Below are 24,657 nucleotides of genomic sequence, written 5' to 3'. Positions count from 1 at the left end.
GCGCCTCTGCGAGAATTGCCGGGTGTGTCTACCACTATAAAATAACTTGCAATAAACATGCAATAATCTTTCTGATGGAGCAGTAGGAAATCTCCCATCCACCCTGGCTTCGCTTCTGTGAGAGTTGCTTATTGTGCTACTAGCTTTTCCCTTTTTTTTCAATGAGTATTTTGCGGTTGTGTGTTGCAGAGGTGGTATTTCCTGTGTTGGATGTGACGAGGCTAGCTGTACGCAACTCCTGGGTCAACGACGCACTGTGTGTCACACAAGATGGCAACCAGCTGTTCTCTGTACTGGAGCCACACCTCTCTGCATCGGCCCTCTCAGCCAATCAGATGCTTACTTTGAGGGTAAGTTGTAAATAATGTGTTTTACTGAACTGTCTTTATAATATGTACTATATTCAGTCTTAAGTTCTTTATAAACCTTCACAATGTTTACCTACTTGATATAAATATTTATGTTTAGGAAAAAAAAATATTGGTGAGTCGGTGGCTCAGTTGGTAGTGCCACAAACTTCGGGCCCAAGGCAGCGATGCTGTGTTCAGATCCTGGTGCCTGACACTACCTTATATGAGTACAGTTCACCCTTGTACTGTTCACACTCACCCCTTGCTTTGCTGGATATGTTCCACCCACAGCCCTCTGGGGCCCATGTGGACGAGCAAATGAAGAGTAAAATTACTATTGAAATCAATACTGTACCTATGAAATTTTAAACCACCAAATTATTTTTTTATAAACTTGACCATCAGAAAATCTTCACCTTAAAGTAAAACTTTATCACTAAATATATTTACATGATATATTATTTGAAAGTTAAAATTGGTACTTTGGGAGCTGTTTACCACCTTTGTGGAGCTTTTTTCCACATATCTAAATGCATTAATGTTAATTATTTTTAACAACTTGTAGTTTTTCTCTCTTGAAGCTGGTACACTGTACCTTAAGTACTGGATATTGCTGGTTTGTGTTAACTTGTTTTGTTTTTGGCCAGATCTTGTGTAACCTGATGAGTCAGCCTAGAGGAGAAGCTCTTGTTATATCCAAGAGACACTTTCTTTTGGCTGCCGTCAGACAACTCGCCTCGTCTAAAGCCAACAAAGGTCTGCAGGTGAGTTGTGGCAGAATCTCCCTATGTAAGCAATCTCAGAATCAAGGCCCAGTCTATCCAGCATCTGAGTCTCAGCCTAGCCACTGTGCTTGCCAATTCACAGAGAAAAACATTTAATCGGGTTAGGTGGTTGGCACACAAAGATTTTTTTTTTACAAAATAGCAGAAATTAAAACATTAAATTAATCTTACTGTATCATTTTAGCATTGTGACTGATGGAACTGGTCTCAAAAGTTGATGGAAAGGTTCGCGAAAACCGCCGATTCACGATAACGGAGTTTTCCCTTTGATTCCCTCAAGATTCATGGACTTTGTTGTTTGAAATTGTCACACATCAAATCAAAAGCTCTGTTATTGTGAATCGGCAGTTTTGGCGAACCTTTTCATCAACTTTATCGACCAGTTCCATCAGTCACAATGCTCAGGCGTCCGCCTTTTGTTTTGTCATAGCTCATGGACGTCAGTTCGGCCATTTTTAAACTGAATGCACCATTTTTACATTACTTTGTTTCCGTAAACTTCACAAAGTTGGTGTAAAATGTGTATTGGTTTCAAGTTTTTTGCCAACAAAAACCGTATCTCGACCGCACCTCACAACTGGCGGGATTTACAAACACAGCGCACATCTTAAGTTAAAATTGTGAAAAAAACAGGCAGCGAGAGGATGTTTCCGTTGTCACTGCTTGACGCCGACTGAGTTCTGAGTGCGCACGCACCAAAATGTTCGAGATTGGTGTCAGAACAAAACGTTCCTTACTTTCTGAATAGCCCTTGTATAATTTGTGTTATTTTCGTTTCACAAGTGACGTAATGATTTAAATTTCTGGGATGGATATGCTGGGAGTCGAAGCCACCCCTCTTGCACAGAAGACTGAGATGCTGACCACTATTCTAGTAATGCACCAAATATATTGCTGTATTCTACTATGTTACTTAACTTGTAATTGTTATTATATTTCAGATAGCTCTGATGACAGTTCTGCTGAACCTCTCTGTAGCCGTGCTGCGAGTCAATGATGTGTCTAGTCAACATGAGGTAATAAGTACTCAACTTCTTAAAATCAACTACTAAAAGTTAATTTTCAAAAATTATTTATAAAAGTTTCTTATTTAGGTCTTAACCGTTAGGGCACCAAAACTAAAATAGCGAAACTTCCACTTTCAAACATGCTAGCTCAACTAAATTGAAATGAGAAAGTAAAATCTACTTTTGGTAATTCAAAAATTTCATTCCATAAATCAAAACTTTTGATAATTCAAAATAAAAACTAGTCTGTAGAGAATCCTTTTGGTGATTCAAATTTTTACCATGTATTTTGATATACTCGGTCTATTACGAGTCCAAGCAGAGGGCATGCTGATTTAGAAAAGGCTGTAATTTCGGTAGAACTCTTTATAATTTGAAGGGGCGCTCAATTTATAGACTTAGTCATAACAAGAAACTATACATTATGTTTGACATATAAACTTTTATGTTTGGTTAGAGCAGTAATTGAATTGTGTAGTTGACAGTGTCATAAACATTTTATAGGGATGGTTCATTGTTAATGTCAGTTGTCGGTTAGTATTTAGCAAAAGAATTTAGTTTTTCCTGGTTGTCAGAACCTGAGGCTCTGCTGCTAGAATTGGTAGCCCTGGCCACTCTAGTTGGTCCAAATGTTTACTGTAAGTTTGTTATTTGTGTTAAGGTGGTGGCAACACTGGCGCTGGTGGTACCCTGGTTGCCAGAACCTGAGGCTCTACTGCGAGGGTTGGTAGCCCTGGGCACTCTACTAAGACACAGTACATCACTGCATGATGAGCTAAGCCCAGAGACTGTGGACAGACTGAAGACTTGTAGTAGAGATTCACAGCAGCCCAAAGTGGCTCAGTGTGCATCTCAGATACTCCAAGTGCTCCAAGTTCAGGTAGGGTCACATCCCTCATGCACTCATGTAGCAGTTCCGGTCAAAAACATCAGAAAAAAGTTTCAATCTGAGAAAAGTCAATAGCTTTTTGATGATTTGAAACTAGACCAAGCTGTCTTTGATTGTTGGCTTTAAATTATACTCTAAATGCTCGGAAAGCCAGTAGCTCTCACAAAAATGTTATTTGTTTTTATATATTCTTAGATTAATGCATTGTTACGCATATATACATGATTATATTGTTTTCTTTGTTTCAGTAACACAAAGTGATTGAAGCGCAAGTTAATGCTGAAAGATGTTTGTGATACATGCCACGTTGCTTCCTTAATAAAGTAATAATTTATTTCTTTAACAAAGGATTTTTATAATTTGAATTTGTATTTAATTGTAAAAAGTAAACATATTGTAAGTTATACTTGGGTATTGTTTCATACCTATGATCCAGTTATCCCTATCTGATTTACAGTTTTAACATCTTAAGGTTTTGTAGTGGTAAATTCCCTTAAGCCGGGTTTTCCTAGGCGCAGAAGAGGAGAGCGGAGAGAGGACTGCACTTGTCTTAGGTAATTTAATGTTACTGTTTTCCTAGAAGCGGAGCGGAACACCATGTTAATCTCTTTTCCGCTCTCCGTGTTCCTCTCTCCGCTTCCGCGCCTAGGAAAACCCAGCTTTACACCTCATCATGTTTTGATGTAGTATTTAGTTGTAAAAATCTTTGCCCTCTGGGGGATTTTATTGTAATGTGTTATTTTATGGTAATAATTCCCTAGGTATGCCTAAACTTGTTTAATTCAAGCTGTTAACACATATCATGACAGGTGCCTGGCTAGTTTTACTACTACAGTAGTTTTTAGTCTAAATAACATCCAAACGTAATACTTATTTCCTCAACTCTTTTTAGATTGACATGTTTGTGTTTGGACAGTTGAAATTTCATTTTTTTAATGAAGGTTGCTTTGGCTTTAACATGTTTTGGATAAAAAAAACCTTGAAGTCACTTCAAAGCCTCATAACCTGGTTAATATGTAAAAGAAGACACTAATTTTCATTCTCGTTGATACTTTTGTGCTAAAAAAAGTTAAATTTACAAAATGTAACACTTTGAGTTTACTTTTCAATTTATTCAAGATTAAGGGTTGGGGAACTGTATAAATATAAGTGATTGAACAAAAACTTCCAAGTGCTTGGTCAAGTTCTTGTTACAAAATTGTATAATTTATTTTATATTTGTACAGTACAAGTATACACAATAATAAATACAATGAACAATAGTGCAACCAAAATTTAATTTACAATGCAATGTAATGTTACAATGTTTGTTATAAATATATTAACATTTGGTGAGTTGATATATAACAATAAGGGATATGACCAGTGTTAAGTTGATCAATGAACTTATGTTTTTTTAATGTTTCACTACATTCCTCATTTTGTCCAGTTCTTGACATGGATATTCTTTGCAACTTCCACGTGAGCGGCCAACTTTCCTTGCTTTGGTGACACTCTTTTTGATTTTATCATCAATATACTCATTATTGAGTATTTCAGAAATCACCCTGCAAGATAAAAGAGGTGTTATTCTTGTTAATAAAGAAACGTATAGAAATAGAAAAAGTGAATGAACCCATTTACCTTTTAAGACTATGTTTGCTTAACAGTTTGGCTATCAATTAGGTGAATAGAACTACCAATTTACATTAAATTTGTTGATATTATATATACACTGTAAAGAGTGACTTACCAACCTTCACCTGGTCACAGTTGTCAAAAAAGTAGCCCAATTACAATATACTAGTGAACCTGTGCGGCTCAATGCCCCGCAAAATAACATATGAATTTAGAAAACAAATTCATCGTGTTTTATATTGACTCGACGTCGAAAATTAAATACGTAGCATAAAAAACCTTATTATTATCATTGGATTATTCTTATGTAGCCTTAGAGGTGAAGTACAATCATTTTCTAGCTGTGTGTGTCTTATATTTAGTAAATTGATAAGTGTTTTAGTTCAAGTATGTTATTGGGTAGTTATTTTTATAGATTTTTAAAAACGCATTTAACAAAACATTTTATTATATCAAACCAATAGGCCTATGTAGCATATTTTGAGGGTCATCAAATTCATAATTTGAAGAAAACACTCTTAAAAATAAACACTTAAAAACAATATTTTTATTACAAAAGCACTTCCATGAATACTATGATTTTAGTCTTAAAGTTACCTTCATGAATATTACCCTAGTCAGAATTTTCTTTAATGAATATGCGTATCCTATTAAAAGATGTAGCCTTACTTAAAACAACATATAATATAGTTACTCATGACTGAAATTGGTCCGGGTAAGAACAGAGCTGCTTTTTAATTAAAGGGCTTGTGCTGCAAATGCCAGAAATAGAAATTAGCATCTTTCCATTTTAAAAGGTAAGTTTGTTTCAGACGGGCAAATTTTTATCCTCAAAATCAAAATATGTCCCCACTCACTTATTCCAGTTAGGACTTAACATTCTATTAAGTTGTTACCTGTTCTGATCACATGACGCCTTGTGCCATTAATGAGGCCCTTTTTTTATGTATTCCTCATCAATAAAACCACTGCCCCCTTTTATTAGTCTAATCTGTGTCTTGGCAATCCAAACCTCTATATTTAAAAACTCAGTTGGAATTTCTAGATGGGTTTCTCCGCTTTCGTCTGTTTTCGAGGACCCACTCTTCTTTCCCTTGGCATACTGACAACTAATTACCTGACTTGTCAAGTTCATTAATACTGTTAGTTTATAAAGAAAATTAAATAAAAGTTACTTGGCTTGGTGCTTTCATAACTGCAAACTCAAAATACACCCACAAGTAAAACAGAATCAAATTATTGGTATAAAAAAAACTATATTTGTGTAACAACATTATCCACATGAAGTAGATGATTAGTTTGATTGGTCAATCAGCTGTTTTGATTCAAATGAATTAATAATGTCAAAGATTTGTGAATTTAAATAAATAAATTACTATAGTAAAAGTTTTCTAAATCATGGTAACTTATTCTCAACTAAATTTTACTATTCCCAGCCTTGAAATAAAGTAGTAAGATCCATTATGAGTAAACTTTAAGGTACACAATCCTTGATTGAAATGTAGTATACATTAACAGTCTTAATACACAGCAATTATTATGTAGTAGACTTTGACTATTTTCAAGTAACAAACATATGTTTCTGTAAATAAAAATTATCTCCCATGTTATCCTTATGGAGAAATACGAAACTTTAAAGAGCCCTAGGGCCTCACTCTCTTAATTATTTCCCTAAAAAGAAAGTTTCCTGCACAACTTAACGTTACGCTCTTTCCAATGACACCAAAAACATGTCAATCGGTTCAGTAGTTTCGGAGGAGTAATTGTCACAAAAAACCTGCTTGCGTATTAAATAAGTACTAGTTTATAAGTTCTTTAATATCTGTATTTTACATACAAAAATAACAAGAAATGAAGGTTTCTCTTACATTATAATATGTCGGAATATGTCGGCCTTAGACACTAACACGACAACAAGATCACGCTAATCATAATAAACTCATCTCCATCCATAATTGGCTTAAATTACCTACTTTTGTTTTGGTTGCCATTTCAAAGTAAAGTATTAAAGTATTATTGATTTGACTTTCAATCATAATTTTTGATTGTGTCTAAAGTGTCTCAACAAATGTTCACCCTGTATGTCAGCTGATCAATAATACATTAATTTTACAGCCTCTTAAAATAAATTTTGTTATAAACACTCAGTGGATATGGCTATCCACGCGGAGCTCAGAAAGAAATTTCCCCAAAGCATTGAATTACTTCTGTGTAGGCCTACTACATATACGTTTCGTAATGTACTATAGTTACTTAACATATGACAATTCCAAACCTTTTTTATTAAAATTATTAGTTACCTATAACTATATTGTACGCCATTGATTTTTGTGTTCTCAAATCTCTGGCATAAGTGTAACTATTGCCGGTTCGATCCTGAGAAAAGTCCGTAGCTTTTTGATGGTTCGAAACTGGACCCAGCTGTTCCTGATCATTGGGCTTTAAATAAATGATCCTGGCTAATGAAACAGCTGATCTTAGTCAGTAACAAAGCTACACAGATCATCACACACCATTCTACACTCATCCTTCACTCATATTTGGGTTAAAATACGCACCTAAGTGGCGTCCCCATCTTAATGATTGATAATTGATATATTTAATTATCAAATGGTAATACAAAATACTCTTATTTTATCTAAACATAACTGCACTCACATTTACTTTTTTGCATTCTATAAATTTAGGCCTACCATTTGTGTTGTAGTACACAACTGATTAAATTAAACCAAATAAAGTATCATAAAACTAAGCTGGTCACGGTCTTCTTTTGTTTCTAAAATCAATTAAACATCTGTTGTAAGTGTGAAAATGTAAAGACAATGGACTATGGAACTGAATAAAAGAACTGGTTTGTATATTACTAGTTGCTGTACCCGTGCTTCGCAACGGGAAAAAATCAGTTTCATAATCATTGAAATAAATTTAGAATAAATAATCCACCATGAAGTTTAAGATTAAATAAACCTACCACATAGTTGTGTAAAATATTTTTTTTTTTTGGACCAGGTGTCTGAAATTGTTAAATAGGCATTTGACAGTTCTGGTTGTTTATATTTAAATGTCAAAGCAAAGGTAAACATTGTGAGTTTTCTCATGCTTCCATTGAGACCATTTATTACTATTTAATTTCTGACAACAGCTGGAGTTTCATAACAATTTGTGCTTCCCATGTTAATCTTATGGAGAAATACGAACCTTTAAAGGGACCCAGGGCCTCACTCTCAAATTATTTCGATAAAAAGAAAGTTTCCTGCACAACTTCACGTTCTGCTCTGTCCAATGACACCAAAAACATGTCAATCGGTTCAGTAGTTTCGGAGGAGTAATTGTCACAAAAATCCTGCTTGCGTATTAAATAAGTATAGATATAGATAGATTTTCATAAATGGTTTAGTCTTGTGTTTACAATAATGACTGAGGTTAAACATTCAACTAAAGTAACAGCTGTTGAATTACGATTTTTGTTTGAACCGTTGCAAATGAAAGTATGTCAATACAATTAGATCTTTGGAAATTGACTCAAGAAATAAACTAAACGTAAGGGGGCGAAGCCTTAAAGGAAATGATCTTTATTAATTACTATTCACAGGTGAGGTGTGCCAGATCATAAGCTTTAAAATGATACCTCAGTCGTAAAAATTGGTCAAGTAGGATGAATGGAAAAAATGATTTTACAGTAAAAACTGTAGTTGATAAATTCATACCAACTAAGGATAAATCAATCCTTGGTTTATTGGTGTAATATACAAATATCAATTATAATATTATAATATTAATATTATTATAATATTAATATTATTATATCAATTATTTTAATTTTTGATCAAGTGGCCATATACATCACGTCACGACGCCATGTAACAGTACAATTTTCAATAAATGGCTTTGGCTATAAAGCAAAGCTAATCCCCTCTCCACTCGCATCATAACACTGTCCATCTCTTCACCACTGCACCATCTCCACTCGCATCATAACACTGTCCATATCTTCACCACTCCACTCACATCTTAACACTATCCATCTCTTCACCACTCCATCCTCTCCACTCATATCATAACACTGTCCATCTCTTCACTACTCCACCCTCTCCACTCACATCATAACATAACACTGTCCATCTCTTCACCACTCCACCCTCTCCACTCAAATCATAACTCTGTCCATCTCTTCACCACTACACCTTCTCCACTCTCATCATAACACTGTCCATCTCTTCACTATTTCACCCTCTCCACTCACATTATAACACTCTTCACCACCTCCACTTACATCGTAACACTCTTCACCACTCAACCCCCTCTTTCACATCATAACACTGTCCATCTCTTCACCACTCCACTCACATCATAACACTGTCCATCTCTTCACCACTCCACTCACATCATAACACTGTCCATCTCTTCACCACTCCACCCAGACAACTCACATTATAACACTGTCCATCTCTTCACCACTCCACTCACATCATAACACTGTCCATCTCTTCACCACTCCACCCAGACAACTCACATCATAACACTGTCCATCTCTTCACCACTCCACTCACATCATAACACTGTCCATCTCTTCACCACTCCACCCAGTCAACTCACATTATAACACTGTCCATCTCTTCACCACTCCACTCACATCATAACACTGTCCATCTCTTCACCACTCCACTCACATCATAACACTGTCCATCTCTTCACCACTCCACTCACATCATAACACTGTCCATCTCTTCACCACTCCACCCAGACAACTCACATCATAACACTGTCATCTCTTCACCACTCCACTCACATCATAACACTGTCATCTCTTCACCACTCCACCCAGTCAACTCATATTATAACACTGTCATCTCTTCACCACTCCACCCAGTCAACTCATATTATAACACTGTCCATCTCTTCACCACTCCACCCAGACAACTCACATCATAACACTGTCATCTCTTCACCACTCCACTCACATCATAACACTGTCATCTCTTCACCACTCCACCCAGACAACTCACATCATAACACTGTCATCTCTTCACCACTCCACTCACATCATAACACTGTCATCTCTTCACCACTCCACCCAGTCAACTCATATTATAACACTGTCCATCTCTTCACCACTCCACCCAGGCAACTCACATCATAACACTGTCATCTCTTCACCACTCCACTCACATCATAACACTGTCCATCTCTTCACCACTGTTAACCTCAAGCCAGGGCCGCCTCGAGGGTAATAGACACCCCGGGTAAGATTTTAATTTGTGCCCCCTCCCTCCTTTGTAGGGGGGGCCTACAAAGAGAATATTTGGGAGTTTCGATATCAGAAGTTTTGCAAGTATTTTTTATAAACTCTATAAAAATAAAACCTATACATACAGTAGTAGTTTTGTTTTACCATAAAAATATTCAAACTAGATTTTTGGTTGAAACTGATAACAAATATTTTAAAGAAAAACTATCACTATTTTTCAAGATCAAAATGTTATTAACATAATTTACTTAAAACTAAATCAATAAAAAACATTTCATTTATGATACGAACAAAGGACAACATCACTATGAGAAATTGACGTTGAAATTGAGGTTAGGAAAAGTTACAGATTGCCCCTTTTTTAGAATAGTAGTTGTCATTCATTATATTTTTACGATTTTCTGGTAACATAAGTTATATGTTCACCAATTACGTTGTTAAATCTTTTTTACCACAACAGTCATGGCGCTCAGGGCGGCCCTGCCTCAAGCAGCCCTACCCAAACAAACCTGTGTTTGGCTTTGACTTTGAAGTGTAAAGTGTGTCGTTATTCCGAACTAATGTTATAAGTTTATGACACAAACTGAAAAAATGGGGATGTTTTATGTTAAGGAAATCTTTAACCTATTACGGAATTTATTAGTTAACATACTGGGACATCTTTCCCACCACGTAGTTAATGAACAGTTGTGTAGGCGTACTTACATATCAAGCACATGAATGTCCTGTGGAGAGCCGTGGTGATGCAGCTCGCAAGCTACTCGCTGGACACAGCCTCCTGAGCAGCTCAGGTAGCTCGCTAGCATCATGCGATTCTGCTGCTCAACCTCTGCTAGAGGCAACTGAAATGTCACACATGATACAGTACAAGAGCCAATTGTTTGGTAAAGATAACATTCCATTTGAGCAGGTTGTAAAAACATATTGTGGGAATTATATCCCTGACAAGTCACACAGCAACTTTTACATGGGATCACATGCATTACACTGTTGTGAAATAGTATATTACGTTACTATAGCACGGTAAGTGGTGTTTTATCTTTCGAGCACGTGCGGGATTTTCATGTGAGTATCGTAAAGCTTACTGGGCGAGTAACATACGATACTTACATCATACTACACAGAAAAATTAGGGTGGAAAAGTACCTGTTTCTGTGTAATAAACCTGTGTGATGTAAACAGCCAACTGTCATTTCATGCATTCAACACCCATCGTTCACCTTAAAATTCGCACCCTGATGCGTCAAAATAAAAATCTAATCCAAGTGATAATTATTATGAATTATGATTATTACATTCAAAGTTTGCCCTAGGTTATTGTGTTAACAATTGCTACATTCTAGTTAATCTCCAAAACCAGACATTTTAAGATAGGTAAAAATAAAATTTAGCATCATGTTTTTTTGTAGGAAGCTACATTGAATTACAAGTCTCAACATAACCCGAGCCTCACATTTAGAAAATATACATTGATTTTAAATTGATAGCCAGCAATGTGAACAATACAATGTTGTGAGCAATGTGTCTCAAGAGAAAATTTGATTATAATGTCTACAATAGTTTCTGACAGTGTTGATATATTACATTTACAAAAAAGTAGAGGGGAAGATTTATTTTAAGTTCTCTAAAAATTAATAGTAGACTGTTTTGTGCAGCAGATAGAACAATCAGTGTCATTTCACAATTCACAGTCATTTGATTTTATTAATGTATTTTTAAATAAGTAGACTGAATGCATTTATTTTATTTGAAAATTCCAATTTCCTTAATAACAATAATAAACACAGTATGTATTATTATACTAAACAGTAAACCCAATCAAACTATTTTTGTAGGCTATGTTGTTTCAAGCTATATTTTGTACGAAACGGCACACGGAAGATTTCTCAGGTGCCGTTTGACGTCACTAATTGCTGACGTCACTTTGAGGGAACACCAATACCGCAACGATACGGTAATGAGCCCTAGGAGGATTTGAGCCATGGGCCTCGGTGGTGCAGTGGATAGCAATGCGGGCTGATATTCCGAATGTTCCGGGTTCGAATCCCGCCGGCGGCACTAACTTTTTATCAACAATTTTTTCATATCAGCAAGTTTGGTTGGTTTGGTAAGGTTATGACAGTTTAATTTTATAATTAAAAAATTAAATTTTAGGCAATTATAATTGTATTTTATGAACAAAACTATTTTTTAAATTAGTAAACCTTTATTAGATTTTTCCATTATCAGCACGTTTGGTTAGTTTGGTTAGGTTATGTTAGTTGAATTTAATAATAGAAAATTATAAAATTGTCTGTTTCTTCAGACGCAGCAGTTAGTGACGTCAGCAGTTAGTGACGTCAAACGGCACCTGAGAAATCTTCCGTGTGCCCCACCGTATTTTGTATAGCCAACCTATATTTTTATTACTTCAGCTGGCCAATTACAGACAAAACAAGAGAAATGAGATAATCAGTGTCGCCAACCTAAAAACCTGACTTTTCCTTGTCCATTGTCTTTGTTCACATCCTGTGTCAGTTATGGAAGAGTAACTCAATTAACTCAGGTTATCTTTTTGTTTATCTCTTTAATTTCATCCAAAGGAAATATATTTTACCATCTTGAAATCTCAAAAATTCTTCACTTTTAATCTTAAAATTGTTTTAAGAATTGCATGATGCTCATCAAACAAAAATTGTCTTCACGAATAAGTAAAATTTAATATTTCTTTATTGGAATATTTTTTATTCCATTTTTTAATTACTTGACTTATCATGCTAACAGGCCTATAATACTGTACACATATACATATGAATTTGAATGGTCGGTGTTTTTGGCCTCTATGGAGACCTCAAAACTAAGAAGTGAATTGGTCCCGGGTCTATAGGTCTTACTATGGTAACAGTCAATAGTCAATCCTTTATTTTCGCATTACGTTACATAAAATTCAGCAAAGCACACCTAACAGGTGAAATTTCAAGTACAGTGCTAAAAAGAAAACATAAAACTACTAAAATTAAGTCAACACATCATTATTTATGAAAGACTTGAACTTTATAATATGCCTTAACAACTTAGAGAGGTACTTCCTTTTTGAATTGTTCTATTGTTTCTACAGTTTTGATACGTCCAAGTAATTTAGGTTTACCTTAAAATAAAAATACTATTTCTATATGGGAGGTGGAAAATTCATCAAAAGAATATAATGCTAGATTTATTATTGCAGATTATTAACACTCCCATTTACAATGGTCCCCCCCCCCTCTATGCTCTATCATCTGCATAGAGGATATGTATATATTTTCATATCCATATTCAAACATCTTTATTCGTAAATCATGTACATTGGTGGTACAGTGAATAGTGTCAGAATACTTATTCATCAAAAGAATATAATACTAGATTTATTATATGCTGTTTTAGAATTACCTTGAATTTAGATAGGTTTGTTTCTTTTTTTATGAATTCAGGGACAAATAATTTTAGAAAATCGTTACCAGCATATGAGGGTTTTTTTATATTTTAATTTGTGAGGCTGGACGCTCCTCCTTAAAATTATAAGAATGCACTGAATTTATTACTTGCTCCGATTCATTTTTTTAGCGATAAGAATTGTTTCATAAATATATATTGTCCATAAACTGTAAAAATTTGTAATTTCTTAAAATGTTCTTTTGCCGATTCATCTCGTTTAAGCTTAAGCATAATTCTGATAGTTACTTTTTGTCGCTTCAGAATGCTATCCATATTTAATATTTTTGTTGACCCATATAATGCTAAACCGAATGAAACATGGGAGTGAATGTGTGTAAAATATATACTTTTTAGTGTTTTCAAATTACAAAAAAAGGACCTTTTTGATAATGCGAACATTCCAGAGATAGTTTTGGTTAAAACTTTCTGTGTGTGTTTATCCCAATTCAAATTTTCATCTATTGTTAATACCAGAAAATTGATTTTCCTTTTGAATGTTATTTGAGTTGTAAGTTATTGCCGGCTCTTTTGTAATTCTGTTCTGTGCTGTTCTGAAATTTATAAATTTAGTTTTTTGTGAATTTAATAATAAGTTATTATTGTAGAAATAGTTTCCAATATTCTCTAATTCTACATGTAATAATTTCAGTTGGAGAGTTAGATGATACAATCAATTAGAATCATCAGCGTAAAGACATAATTTAGAATTTTGCTTGTGTAGGTTAAAGTATCTTCCATGCCCTTAAGGTAACAAAAAAAAGCAAAGACCCCAAAATTGAACCTTGTGGCACCCCAAATTTAATTGGTTGATAAGTTGATGATGATTTGATAATTCTATTATGATTTTTGTCAAATCGCGGGTCCAAAACAATATAGGGTTCTGACAATTTTGGTGAAAATGAGATTTTGGTGTCATATGGTTCCAACTGTCATTCTATATGTTTTCACAAGTGTTATACCTCTATGGCCACTAGTTTTCTTAAAAAAAGGAAAAAATAGAAGATGTATCTGCAAAATAACATTTCTAATTGGTGCATTATGGTTGTAACTAAATAGTGATGCAACCTTCTAGCTCTCTTTCACAGTTAATCTGTGGGCTGTAAGGTTCTAACTGACGACAGTTGTAATAAATAAATTTCTATTTATTACAAAAACTCGGTGAACCAATTGCAATTGCTGAATCCATAAGGTTCTATCCATCAATATTGTTAAGGAAAATTCAGTTAAAAGGTTCCAATTGCAAGTTAACACCTTGATGAATTTACTACCTATCTTGCGATTTTTCTAACCAATAAGGTTCTAACTGGCAGTTGCAACTCTCATGCTCTAGGCTATTAAGAAAAACGAAAACAAAATGGTTCTATCTGGTTGTTTAACCCTTTGATGCACAGGAAAATTTTTTTATTTCAATTTTTACTGAATTGATGTTTTTTGGTAACCTTAACCGTGTCAGAGCTCAGGAAAAATAATTTAAAAAATTTAATTTTGTTTTTATAATTTTTATTAATAAAAAACGAGGTGGTATTCTATATATACCACTGTGTATCAGTGCGTAGTCTAATGTGCATATAAAATATTAAAAACCTTCCTTGAAACGTAAAACCTACCAATATGTTACAGATAAGAAACAATTATTTACCTGTTCATGTATTGTAATAAAAAGATTACTTATCTAATCTATGTGAAAAATAGTAAATTAGCTCAAGATATTAGTACTCGTAAATACATTTGTATGACAATACTGAATACATTTGAAGGTCTGTTATAAAATAACAAGTTTCCAGAGAATCATTGTACAACATCGTATTCTCCAATCTTAAGATTCAAGATTAATCTTTATCTTAGTTCAGTTGTGAAACTCATAAAAACCATTTTTTGTCTGTCTAGCATAAGCACACTTTGCGCTCGTTACATTCCCAGTATGAGCGAATCTTTTTCTCTTTTGTTCTGCATAAGTTGCATCTCGTCCATGTTGATATTATGGGCATGTGAACGTTCTCCTTGAGCCTCTTTTCTACTGGCATTTTAAATTTATGTTTGATCAAATTTAATTTAGCCTTTCCTTTGCCTTTCGTCGATTTTGAGTGTAAGCCATTCGTGACGGAGATACGGAATTGCTTCACCTGGGTTATGATTCCAAACGCAATAGGTGATTTATAATGATAAAAATAAATTATGTATTTTCATCAATGAAGATGATTATATTTGCTGAAGAGAGACTACTGTCATCTGGTCAATTATCTGATAAACCTTTTCATCTTAGCAACCATCATTTAGAATTTCTGTTAGTAAGATGTCTTCAGTCATGTCTTTTGGATATCTGAGAATAATAAATAAATATTTAAAATATAGTAAGTAAAATTTATATGACTGAGTTACCTAAAAAAAATAACGAAAGTTATCACAAAATATGCTTGAAATTATATTTTAGCTTAGTAAGGCAACAACAAAATATGTCTAGTGTTAGTAGCATAGTGGTATTGTAGGTATACCACCTATATTTGGCAAAATAAACTTTCAGTTTGAACAAAAACAGTGTTTTTGACGCAATATAACAATTACATAGTGTCTAATTCAACATAAAAACATATGTCTTACTTTGTTATATGTAATAGAAGGGTATACAAGACAGTCAAAACCTCTGCATAACAGCCTGTAGCCTGTAGCATGCAACGACGCTTTGAAACTTCAACTTTAATACTAAATTAATCTAGAAGCTACTAGTTCCTCCAAAATACGCTAGGTTACAGCACTGACTAGGCCCCTGGTATGGTATTTCCACAATACCAGTATGCATCAATGCAGTAAAAATTATTTTACAAGTGGTATCCTGATAATACCACTGTGAATCAAAGGGTTAAAACCTTATTCCAGAACTCAAACGCTCAGCTAAGAGCTATAAGGTTGCTCACTTAATAGAAAATGCAGAAAATTGTCTTGTAAATAATGTTGATTTAAAAGATACTTTCAAGTAAAGGTAAGAAACAAGAAAATTCTATGGTGCTATCCCAAGCCTAGAAGTATTATTTCTGAAATGCTGAAACTTTGAAAGGCTCTCCTGAAAAGTTGTGCTTGACCCTTTTGGAACCCTACTGTTCTAAGGTCGCGAAATGGGTAATTTCCACGAATTGAGATCTATTTGTCAAATAGGGAGAAAACCAATAAGAGCTCTTTTTGATAGGCCTATTCCAATTATTTTAAGTTTTTCTAGTAATTTACTATGTTTTACACTATCAAACGCTTTAGAAAGGTCCATAAATTTGCCAATTGTATAATGTCCTTTGTCTACTGATTCAATGACTGATTCGATCAAAGAAACAGCTCCGCTCACAACTGATCTTCCATCCCGGAATCCATGCTGATTATCATCCAAAATATTAAATTTCCCAAAAACTTTGTTAATTGTACGTAGACGGCTTTTTCATACACTTTAGAAATAGAAGGAAGAACAGACACTGGTCGATAATTGGATACATTTTCAGGGCCTTTTTATTGTGTAAAGGAATTATTTTTTCCTGCTTTAATATGTTAGGAAAATGCCTGAAACAAACGAAGAATTAATTGATCAGATGACAAACAATTTTGCTGATGTAGGTTTTTGCAGCCTTTATTATTGTTACAGGAATTTCATCATGCCCACTGGAGTGTTTTTTTTTCATATTTCACCACGAAAAGACAACATTAAGTTGTATGTGATGAAACAAATGCAATGCAAATATTCAAAAATAAAAATTTGAATTTTTTCTTACTTCACTGACAAACTTCTCCAGCATGATTAGATCTTGCAGCTGTTTCTCTCCTAGGTCCCTGCGTCTGCGTTTGCCTCGTAATACCCCCAGTTGCAGCAGGATGGGGTTGGAGGCAAAGATGGCCGCTGCGCCCAGTAGAGCCACGCCTGCCAGTGGCACCAGCAAGGTTTTGAAAGGGTCATGGTGGTAGGAATGATGGTGATGTTGGGGGTGATAGTCAGCTCCATGGTCATGGTTGGGGTAGTACTCCGCCCCGTGGTCATGGCTATACCCATTGCCTAAGCCATAGCCATATTCATCTGCAGGTACAAATGAGATTGTTAATTTATTTATTTAAATGGTGTTAATTGGCAGTACATATTATACTCGGTTCCATGCATTACAGATCGTAAGGGAGGTTTGTGCTGTTCACAGTATTGGAACCATCTTCTTTATTGCAATGCAGGTTGAGCCAACTGTCCTCGTGACCCTTGTAAAGGTGCCAGAAGTAGCCTACATTTTACTTATTTCTTGATCTTTATACGTTTTATCTGCTGGTATATGTTTAACTTGTTTGGGTTTGAAACTGTAATAATAAATTACAAAAAAACCTAGAAAAATAAATACCCCCGCCGCAGCAAACCTGCAGACTAAGCGAATTTCCATTTGATTTACACTGAAATTTCTACTTAAAAATATAACATTTATTCCCGATTTAAATAGAATTAGTTTAACAAGTACTTAGGTTTCTGCATCAGGGAGGTAAAACTTTTTTTTTATGTTAATAGTTAGTAAGAAATAAAAACATTTTTCAAATTTGATAAAAATATGTTCATAAACAAGCAAACTACAACAGTTTACTTATTCTCCATAAGAATAACATGGGAATTTTAAATTTACAATTTTTTGGAATTTTCTCCGTAACCATTAGGCGCATAATAACGCTTCAATATACTAAATTACTGTATTTTTTTTAAGCTCTACAAAATGGTTTGGAAAGAAATTGCTAAATTTTATGTTTTTTGGGTAAAAAATGCGAAAAACCTATTTTTACCCCATAAAACCCCCCGTAAACCCCCGCTCCCATGGTCCGATCATGCTGGATCGCGAACTCGTCCGAATAAACGTAGGTTTACACGTTTGTACCAAATTTCATCAAAATCGGATCATTTTTGCTCGAGTTATCGTGCTAACGGACAAATATATATATATATATGAATTTGAACGGATGGTGTTTTTGGTCTCTAGGGACCTCGAAACGAAAAAAAATCGGTCCCGCGTCCAGGTCTTACCATGAGTACTACGGTAATAGCTTATTCCCTATATGGGAAATTCGCTAAAAAGCATTTTACGTGTCCTGATATTTTAGGGATGTTAGTCTCACAGATACTACAATTTGAATGTATGATATGGCATTTAAAATGAGGAATGTATTGATCATTTAGATTAGTATTGCTACGACATTTGTGAGTGTTTAATTATTGAAGTGATATGTTTTTTTTTTCTAATTCATTAATATTTTTTTCTGTTGGTTCTTGGTTCTTTAAAAATTTTCTGTTATCTACTATAAGCATATATGTTTTATTATAACTTAAATAATTTAAGAAATAAATGTGACACTATTCATGTATATATTCCTAATGTACTTAATGATTAAAGATAATTTAAATTGAATCCACTTAAATAATAATACGTTCTATAGATTTAGAAAACATTAATTCTCTGTAAGGAGAATAATACATATATCGATGGTTAGAAGCACACATGTAGTATGTCCATTTTTTTTGTAAAATGAGATACTGCTACCACTGAATTGGTGGAGTCTTCATCTTTACAACTGCACACTCGTTATATGTCCAATATAACCCAAAAATTTTAAATAAATAACAAAAGAAAATACAGAGTCTTGAGTATTGACTCATTATAAAGTGCACACCTGTGTTATGTCCTTAAGTTTTACAGAGTAATAGTAGCTTTATTACTGGGTATCTTGGTTTGTGTGCACACACATCTTATGTCCGGACGTAAAACTCTTGTGCAGAAGAATATGTTGTTGTGTTGCTCACAGGGTATTACACAACTGGACATGGAACTGTTGTGCAGTAAGATTTTATTCCTCTGTGGTCAAGCAGCTGATTGTAAGTACATACCAGATTTATTTTTATGCACACATGCCACATGTCCGGGACATAAAACTGTTGTGCAGAATACGCTTGTACTTTAATTCCAACAGTTCGTTGAACATCTGGACATGGAACTGTTGTGCAGTAAGATTTTATTCTTCTATGTTGGCTTTATCAGTTTTTAAAGAAAGGATTGTTTAAAAATGGATCCTAAAAGTCGAGGATTGAAAATGTTGGAGATTTTAAAGCAGAAAACAGATGGAAATGCTCATCACAAACTATTTACAAAGGTGGAAAATATTTCAGCTTTGCTATGCTCCCCTACAGGTAAGCCAGAAGTGCTAAAAAGAAACACAGAAATGTATGTCAAAAGTTCCTTTGTGCCTTATTTCAGATAAGCACTCAAATAATTTAACTGGCTTTGGAAAAAACATCTTCAAGTAGAGTATTTTTATGAGAAGATGGTAGGAAAGGCAGGCTCGTTCCAAATGCTTCAAAGCCTGAGGAAATAGAACATGTTAAAAACACATAGACAGTTTCCAAGGATGGAGTCGCACTATTGTAGGAAGGACTAAAAAAAACTCTGTCTCTCTCCAGAGTTAAATGTTTCTGAACTTTACAGATAGTATGTGACGAGTTTGCACAAAGGAAAACGTAAATCCTGTAAAAAATGGTGTGTTTCATTCAGTTTTCAAATCCTATGATCCTCCCCTGACAACATTTGTCCCTAAAAAAGATCAATGTTCCAAATGTAACCAGTATTGTGCTTCAGTATCGGGCTGCTGAAGATAAAACTAAATTTGGTGAGAACTACGAAACACATGCAAGGCGAAAAACAGAAGCAATGGACATGAAGAAGAAAGACATGAACTCTAAAGAAAAAGATCAAGTAACAGCTACTTTTGATTTACAAGCTGTGTTTATGGTACCATTTGCTGGGGACTGTAAAATTTACTATAAACGGAAACTTTCTGTTTACAATTTCACAATTTTAGATTCTAATTCAGATGGATTCTGTCATGTATGGGACAAGAGGAATGGAATGAATGGTTCAAGTTAAATCCGTACAGGCCTTATAATATACATGAAAAACCTACCTACTCATTTCAAACATGTTACAACCTATTCTGACACATGTGGAGGGCAAAACAGAAATCAGTTCATAGGCTCTGCAATGTTGTATATTGTAAATAAGACAAACATTGAAAGAAAATGTAGATATGAAGTACATGGAACCTGGCCACACGTACTTTGAAGCAGATTCCATGCACTCTACAATTGAGAGAGCACGTAAACACAAAAAGATTTACACGACTGAGGAATGGGGTGTACTTCTTGAGATGTCTAGGAAAAAACCCAAACCTTACAATGTTAAAATTCGAAAATATACTGTAATGACATTTATGATCTAACAAGCCTAGGCAAACTTGCCATCCAAAATAGGACAATCAATATCAAAAGAAAAACAGTTAATTGGTTGAAATTGAAATGGCTGAAGTTTGACAATTAATTGATTAAAATAAATTAAATTGATTGTAAATTAATCAGTAAATTAATTGATTACTGATTGATTGGTTATAAAATATAAATTCAAAATTATTTTTTAACTTTCATGCTAAAATAAATGTCATAATTATTCTGCAATGAATTGTGTAAAACTGGCAAACCAGCCCTTTAATCTCTGTTATAGATTTAATATTACGTTTTTTTTCTACTGTTTTAGTCACATGTTTTATTTTTACTAACAGGGTACTTGCTATTAATGATTAGTAATTGAAAGTGTCATATGGTAAAATAGAAGTCTTGTTTACGTTCAAAAAAGAACAGGAGTTATCCTAACTATTAATTTTAAACAATCTCTTTTTAGACACTTTGTGTTATGCACAGATGTTTTATGTCCGTGGTTCCAGGTTTTGCTTAGTGCACAAGAGTTACATGTCCGACTTCTTCCAAAATATAATTTAATTTCTCTCAAAGTAGACTAAATAACGGTAAACAACTACTTAAAACATAAAATATATTAAATAGGCATTCATATTTTACCCTAGTATATTAAGTACAATTAAGGATTTTAAAATAATGTTAGAAACAAAACTTCTTTTTGCGTTTCTCGAAAGTTTGGTAAAATGGACATATCATACGTGTGTTTCTAACCATCGATATGATGGTTTAGAGTATTTTTCCCCTTTTGTTAAAAATTTATTTAAAGAAACTTGAAAAGTATTAAATTTAGTCAATCATTTAAAGAAGTTTTACTTTTCCTTTGTCCATGCAGTTTAGAGTTCCTCAACACATTAGCTACCAACTATACTCATCCCTCAGTTACAGAGAAGTGTGACGATCGGTAGGAAACGTGTTTAAATAAAGAAAATACCTATGGTAAAGTAGGCATATTTTGATGTCAATTAAATTAAACTCATATAGTACATACGGTTTCTAAATTATTTATTTACTTTTATAATTGACTAGTGGATAATAGAATAGTCAAAGTCTATTATAACACAGATATTACACTGAATAATCTTTTTTGATACTTGAATCAAAGGTCTTGATGTGAAACTTTCCAAACAAACATCAGTTTTTCGATAAACTAGAAGCAAGAAAGGGCAAAAACCTCAATTTAAGGGCTGTATTTAACCACATTTAAAATATTGATAATGCATTAGCTGTTAGTTGTTTTTATTTATTGTTTGGTGTTTTTTTTTTGTAATTTTTCTCAGAGTTAATCTTTTGATTCTCATCTCAGACATAACGATTAAGTTATTAGTTTTGATTAAGTAAGGTAAGTCTGTGCAACTGTTTTTTGTTACAGTAGATTTAGAGACCCGCAGTATTCTCTTAGGTATTCTTGCCCTGTTGCGAAGCACGGCAGAACAATTGACTAGTAATCATTACAGATATGGTAACTTTATTTGTTTGTTTATAAGGCATTTACATTTTTTTTTTAAACTTAGACACGGGTGTGGGGGTGTGGTGGATATACGAGTATGAACACGCCTTTATACCATGTATCCATCGTTGACCAGTAGTGACTGGATGGATTTCGTCAAAAGAAAAAACATTTTAGTTTTAATACTTTATATAACAGTCTACAATAGAAATGAGTTTTGGCTTTCACAAGAAAAATTTGATTACCATACATTTGAAAACAGTCACAGCTGCTATGAGCAATTATGTTTTTTTTAATTTTAAACTTTTCTAAAAAGGTGATACCATCGACATTTGATACCATACTGGAAATCGGTTGTAATAAGTCAAAGATGACACTGTACTTCTTTTAAAAGGACATATGAAATTTGAAATAGAACATGTTGTAAACATGTGTTTAAGGAAGTAGCATAACACACTTAATATCCAATTTTGAAAGCTGGATGGACATGAGATTTTCAGATCACTGTGCCCTACAAATAAATATGAGAAATATATTATTTACCTGGATAGTAACCTCCAAAAGCAGATCTTTTGACCTGAGTTTCTTGAGTAATCAGCTGTTCAGACTTGCCAGTATTGTTGAGATCACCTGACCCATTGTTGGATACCAGTATAGCCTCACTAATGCACACCAAACCCGCCAAAAGTACCCATACTCCTTCCATTGTAAAGACCAAGTAACAACTAATTTTATTTCAGCTCAGTTCAAGAAAGTATACATTTCGCCAAGCATGAAGGATTATGACAATGCCCATTGTTCATGTTTGTAGGGAAAACAATGCTACCTAGTGTGACTAAGTGTGGCCAAAAATTAGGTAACTGGTAAATAACTCCAGCTTCATCTAACTTATATTATTGCTCTGAAGAATATTTCTCCAATTAAAAACTTTGAGTATTATCCTTGTCTCTATTCATACATTTGTTTCAATTCAATTCAATCAATTATCAATTATTTAAGATGGGGACGCCACTATGTGCGTATTTTAACCCAAATATGAGTGAAGGGTGAGTGTAGGATGAGTGGCGCGATACACAGCTGTTAATTAATATAATAGCCCATACAGCTAATGGCAACTAAGGGACCTACAGTTTATTGTGGAATCCGAACCACATTTTTTCCTCGTAATTAACGAATTGGCCTAATTATTAGGATAGTACTGCGGATAGTCTTAGTACTCACTAGTGCGGACGTTAATCCACACCAGGGAGCATCGTATCCACAGTGCATCCCTATAAATATCCACAATTCGTGACCTAGTAGCTGGATTACAGGACGACACCACCCGTCCCAGTGTTTAGAAATTTAACTCCCATAGTTCACCATTCACCATCTCTGCATCATATTTTGCATTTTTGGTTTAGGAGGGTTTGGTTAGTTTCCACAACATCCACTCCCCTTGTCCAGCTCTGCTGTTGCCCAGAGTATGATTCAAAAACTTACTTTCAAGATAAGGAAAGATATTAAGTCAGGAGAAATGGATTTGCATAAATTCAATCAAGAAAATTGTATTTGCAAACTATTCTTTATTGAAAAAAACAATTTGACAACTATTATTTTTAATTTACAAATCGATCAGATCAATGAGCATCAATAATAAAAATCTTGATAGTAACTCTTTGTCTCTTACCTCTAGCATGTGGATTGAACTAGTGTCTCAAACGTCCATAAGAAATGTATGAGGGATAATTTTTGTTTGAATATATTAAAATGATGACAAAGTGTGTTACTTAATATGTATACCTGGGATGAATGGTAGAAATAAATCAGTGATTTTCTTATAAAAATACAAGGCAGACAGTTTATTAACTCAAAAAATGACTTAGTCTATGAGATAAAAATATTACCAAGTTACAAATTTAAATAACTTAACTGTTTTTAACACACAGTTATTTAATTTTCTATTAGTTTAATAACAATTTCTGGTTCCTTAATAAACCTATAACAGTGTTCTTCATCAACACTATCTTCCTATTCTGTGATTTTGGTTAGCTAAATATGAATAATAATAACTCTCATTTTGTGATCTTTGATGTTCTAACTATTTTAGTTATCACACTACATTTTAAACACCTTAACAATGGTTTATGTAATAAAATACGAGGTTCTAAGCTAAAAGCCAACAACAAATCATGAAACTATTAACAAAATTGAATCCATGAAATAAAGTTTAGTTGGAGTTACTGTTTCATGTATCATTACACTGTGCTTCACTTGATCAATGGCAAACCTTAGCAAAAAAGCGTATATCTTTCTTAACACAAAACAGATAGTTACTACCTATCACAAGAGTTGAAAACCTTGGTAAGAAGCTGCTGGTTTAACATAATCACTTTTTACTGGAACACTGTCGATTACTGTTTATCATATTGAAACATTAATAACAAATATATAAACAACTACCTAAATAAAGTAACCACTCAACTGACTAAAGGAAAACTTGAAAAAACCTATTCAAGAATTGGTCTCTAAAAAGACAAGTCTGTTGAGAATACTATGTGGTATGCATTATACCAGGGTCCCCACTC

At 33.9% G+C, this 24,657-nt stretch overlaps 2 protein-coding genes across 2 annotated transcripts in view; one reads left to right on the top strand and one right to left on the bottom strand.

Moving 5' to 3' along the window:
- LOC128986209 (phospholipase A-2-activating protein) overlaps positions 1–3,435 on the top strand; it is a 34,233-nt gene extending 30,798 nt beyond the window's left edge. Inside the window, exons 11-15 of the mRNA XM_054406429.1 lie at positions 190–350; positions 998–1,114; positions 2,077–2,151; positions 2,804–3,022; positions 3,280–3,435. Coding sequence (XP_054262404.1) covers positions 190–350; positions 998–1,114; positions 2,077–2,151; positions 2,804–3,022; positions 3,280–3,282 — 575 coding nt within the window. The 3' untranslated portion in view covers positions 3,283–3,435. The remainder of the gene's footprint in view (positions 1–189; positions 351–997; positions 1,115–2,076; positions 2,152–2,803; positions 3,023–3,279) is intronic.
- A 933-nt stretch (positions 3,436–4,368) lies between these two features.
- On the bottom strand, positions 4,369–22,796 carry LOC128984439 (uncharacterized). The gene is made up of 4 exons (XM_054403759.1): positions 22,634–22,796; positions 17,099–17,397; positions 10,602–10,738; positions 4,369–4,578 (listed from the first exon to the last, which is right to left on the bottom strand). Exons 1-4 carry the CDS (start codon positions 22,794–22,796, stop codon positions 4,428–4,430), a joined length of 750 nt encoding a protein of 249 aa, XP_054259734.1. The 3' UTR covers positions 4,369–4,427.
- Positions 22,797–24,657: the final 1,861 nt, after the last annotated feature.

Source organism: Macrosteles quadrilineatus, unplaced genomic scaffold (genome assembly GCF_028750875.1).
Source record: "Macrosteles quadrilineatus isolate MER2022 unplaced genomic scaffold, UCM_ALF_1.0 Scaffold_2__2_contigs__length_208266976, whole genome shotgun sequence".
Taxonomy (NCBI): domain Eukaryota; kingdom Metazoa; phylum Arthropoda; class Insecta; order Hemiptera; family Cicadellidae; genus Macrosteles; species Macrosteles quadrilineatus.
Note: the sequence above shows the minus strand (reverse complement) of the source record. Positions and strands in the feature narration are given on the sequence as shown.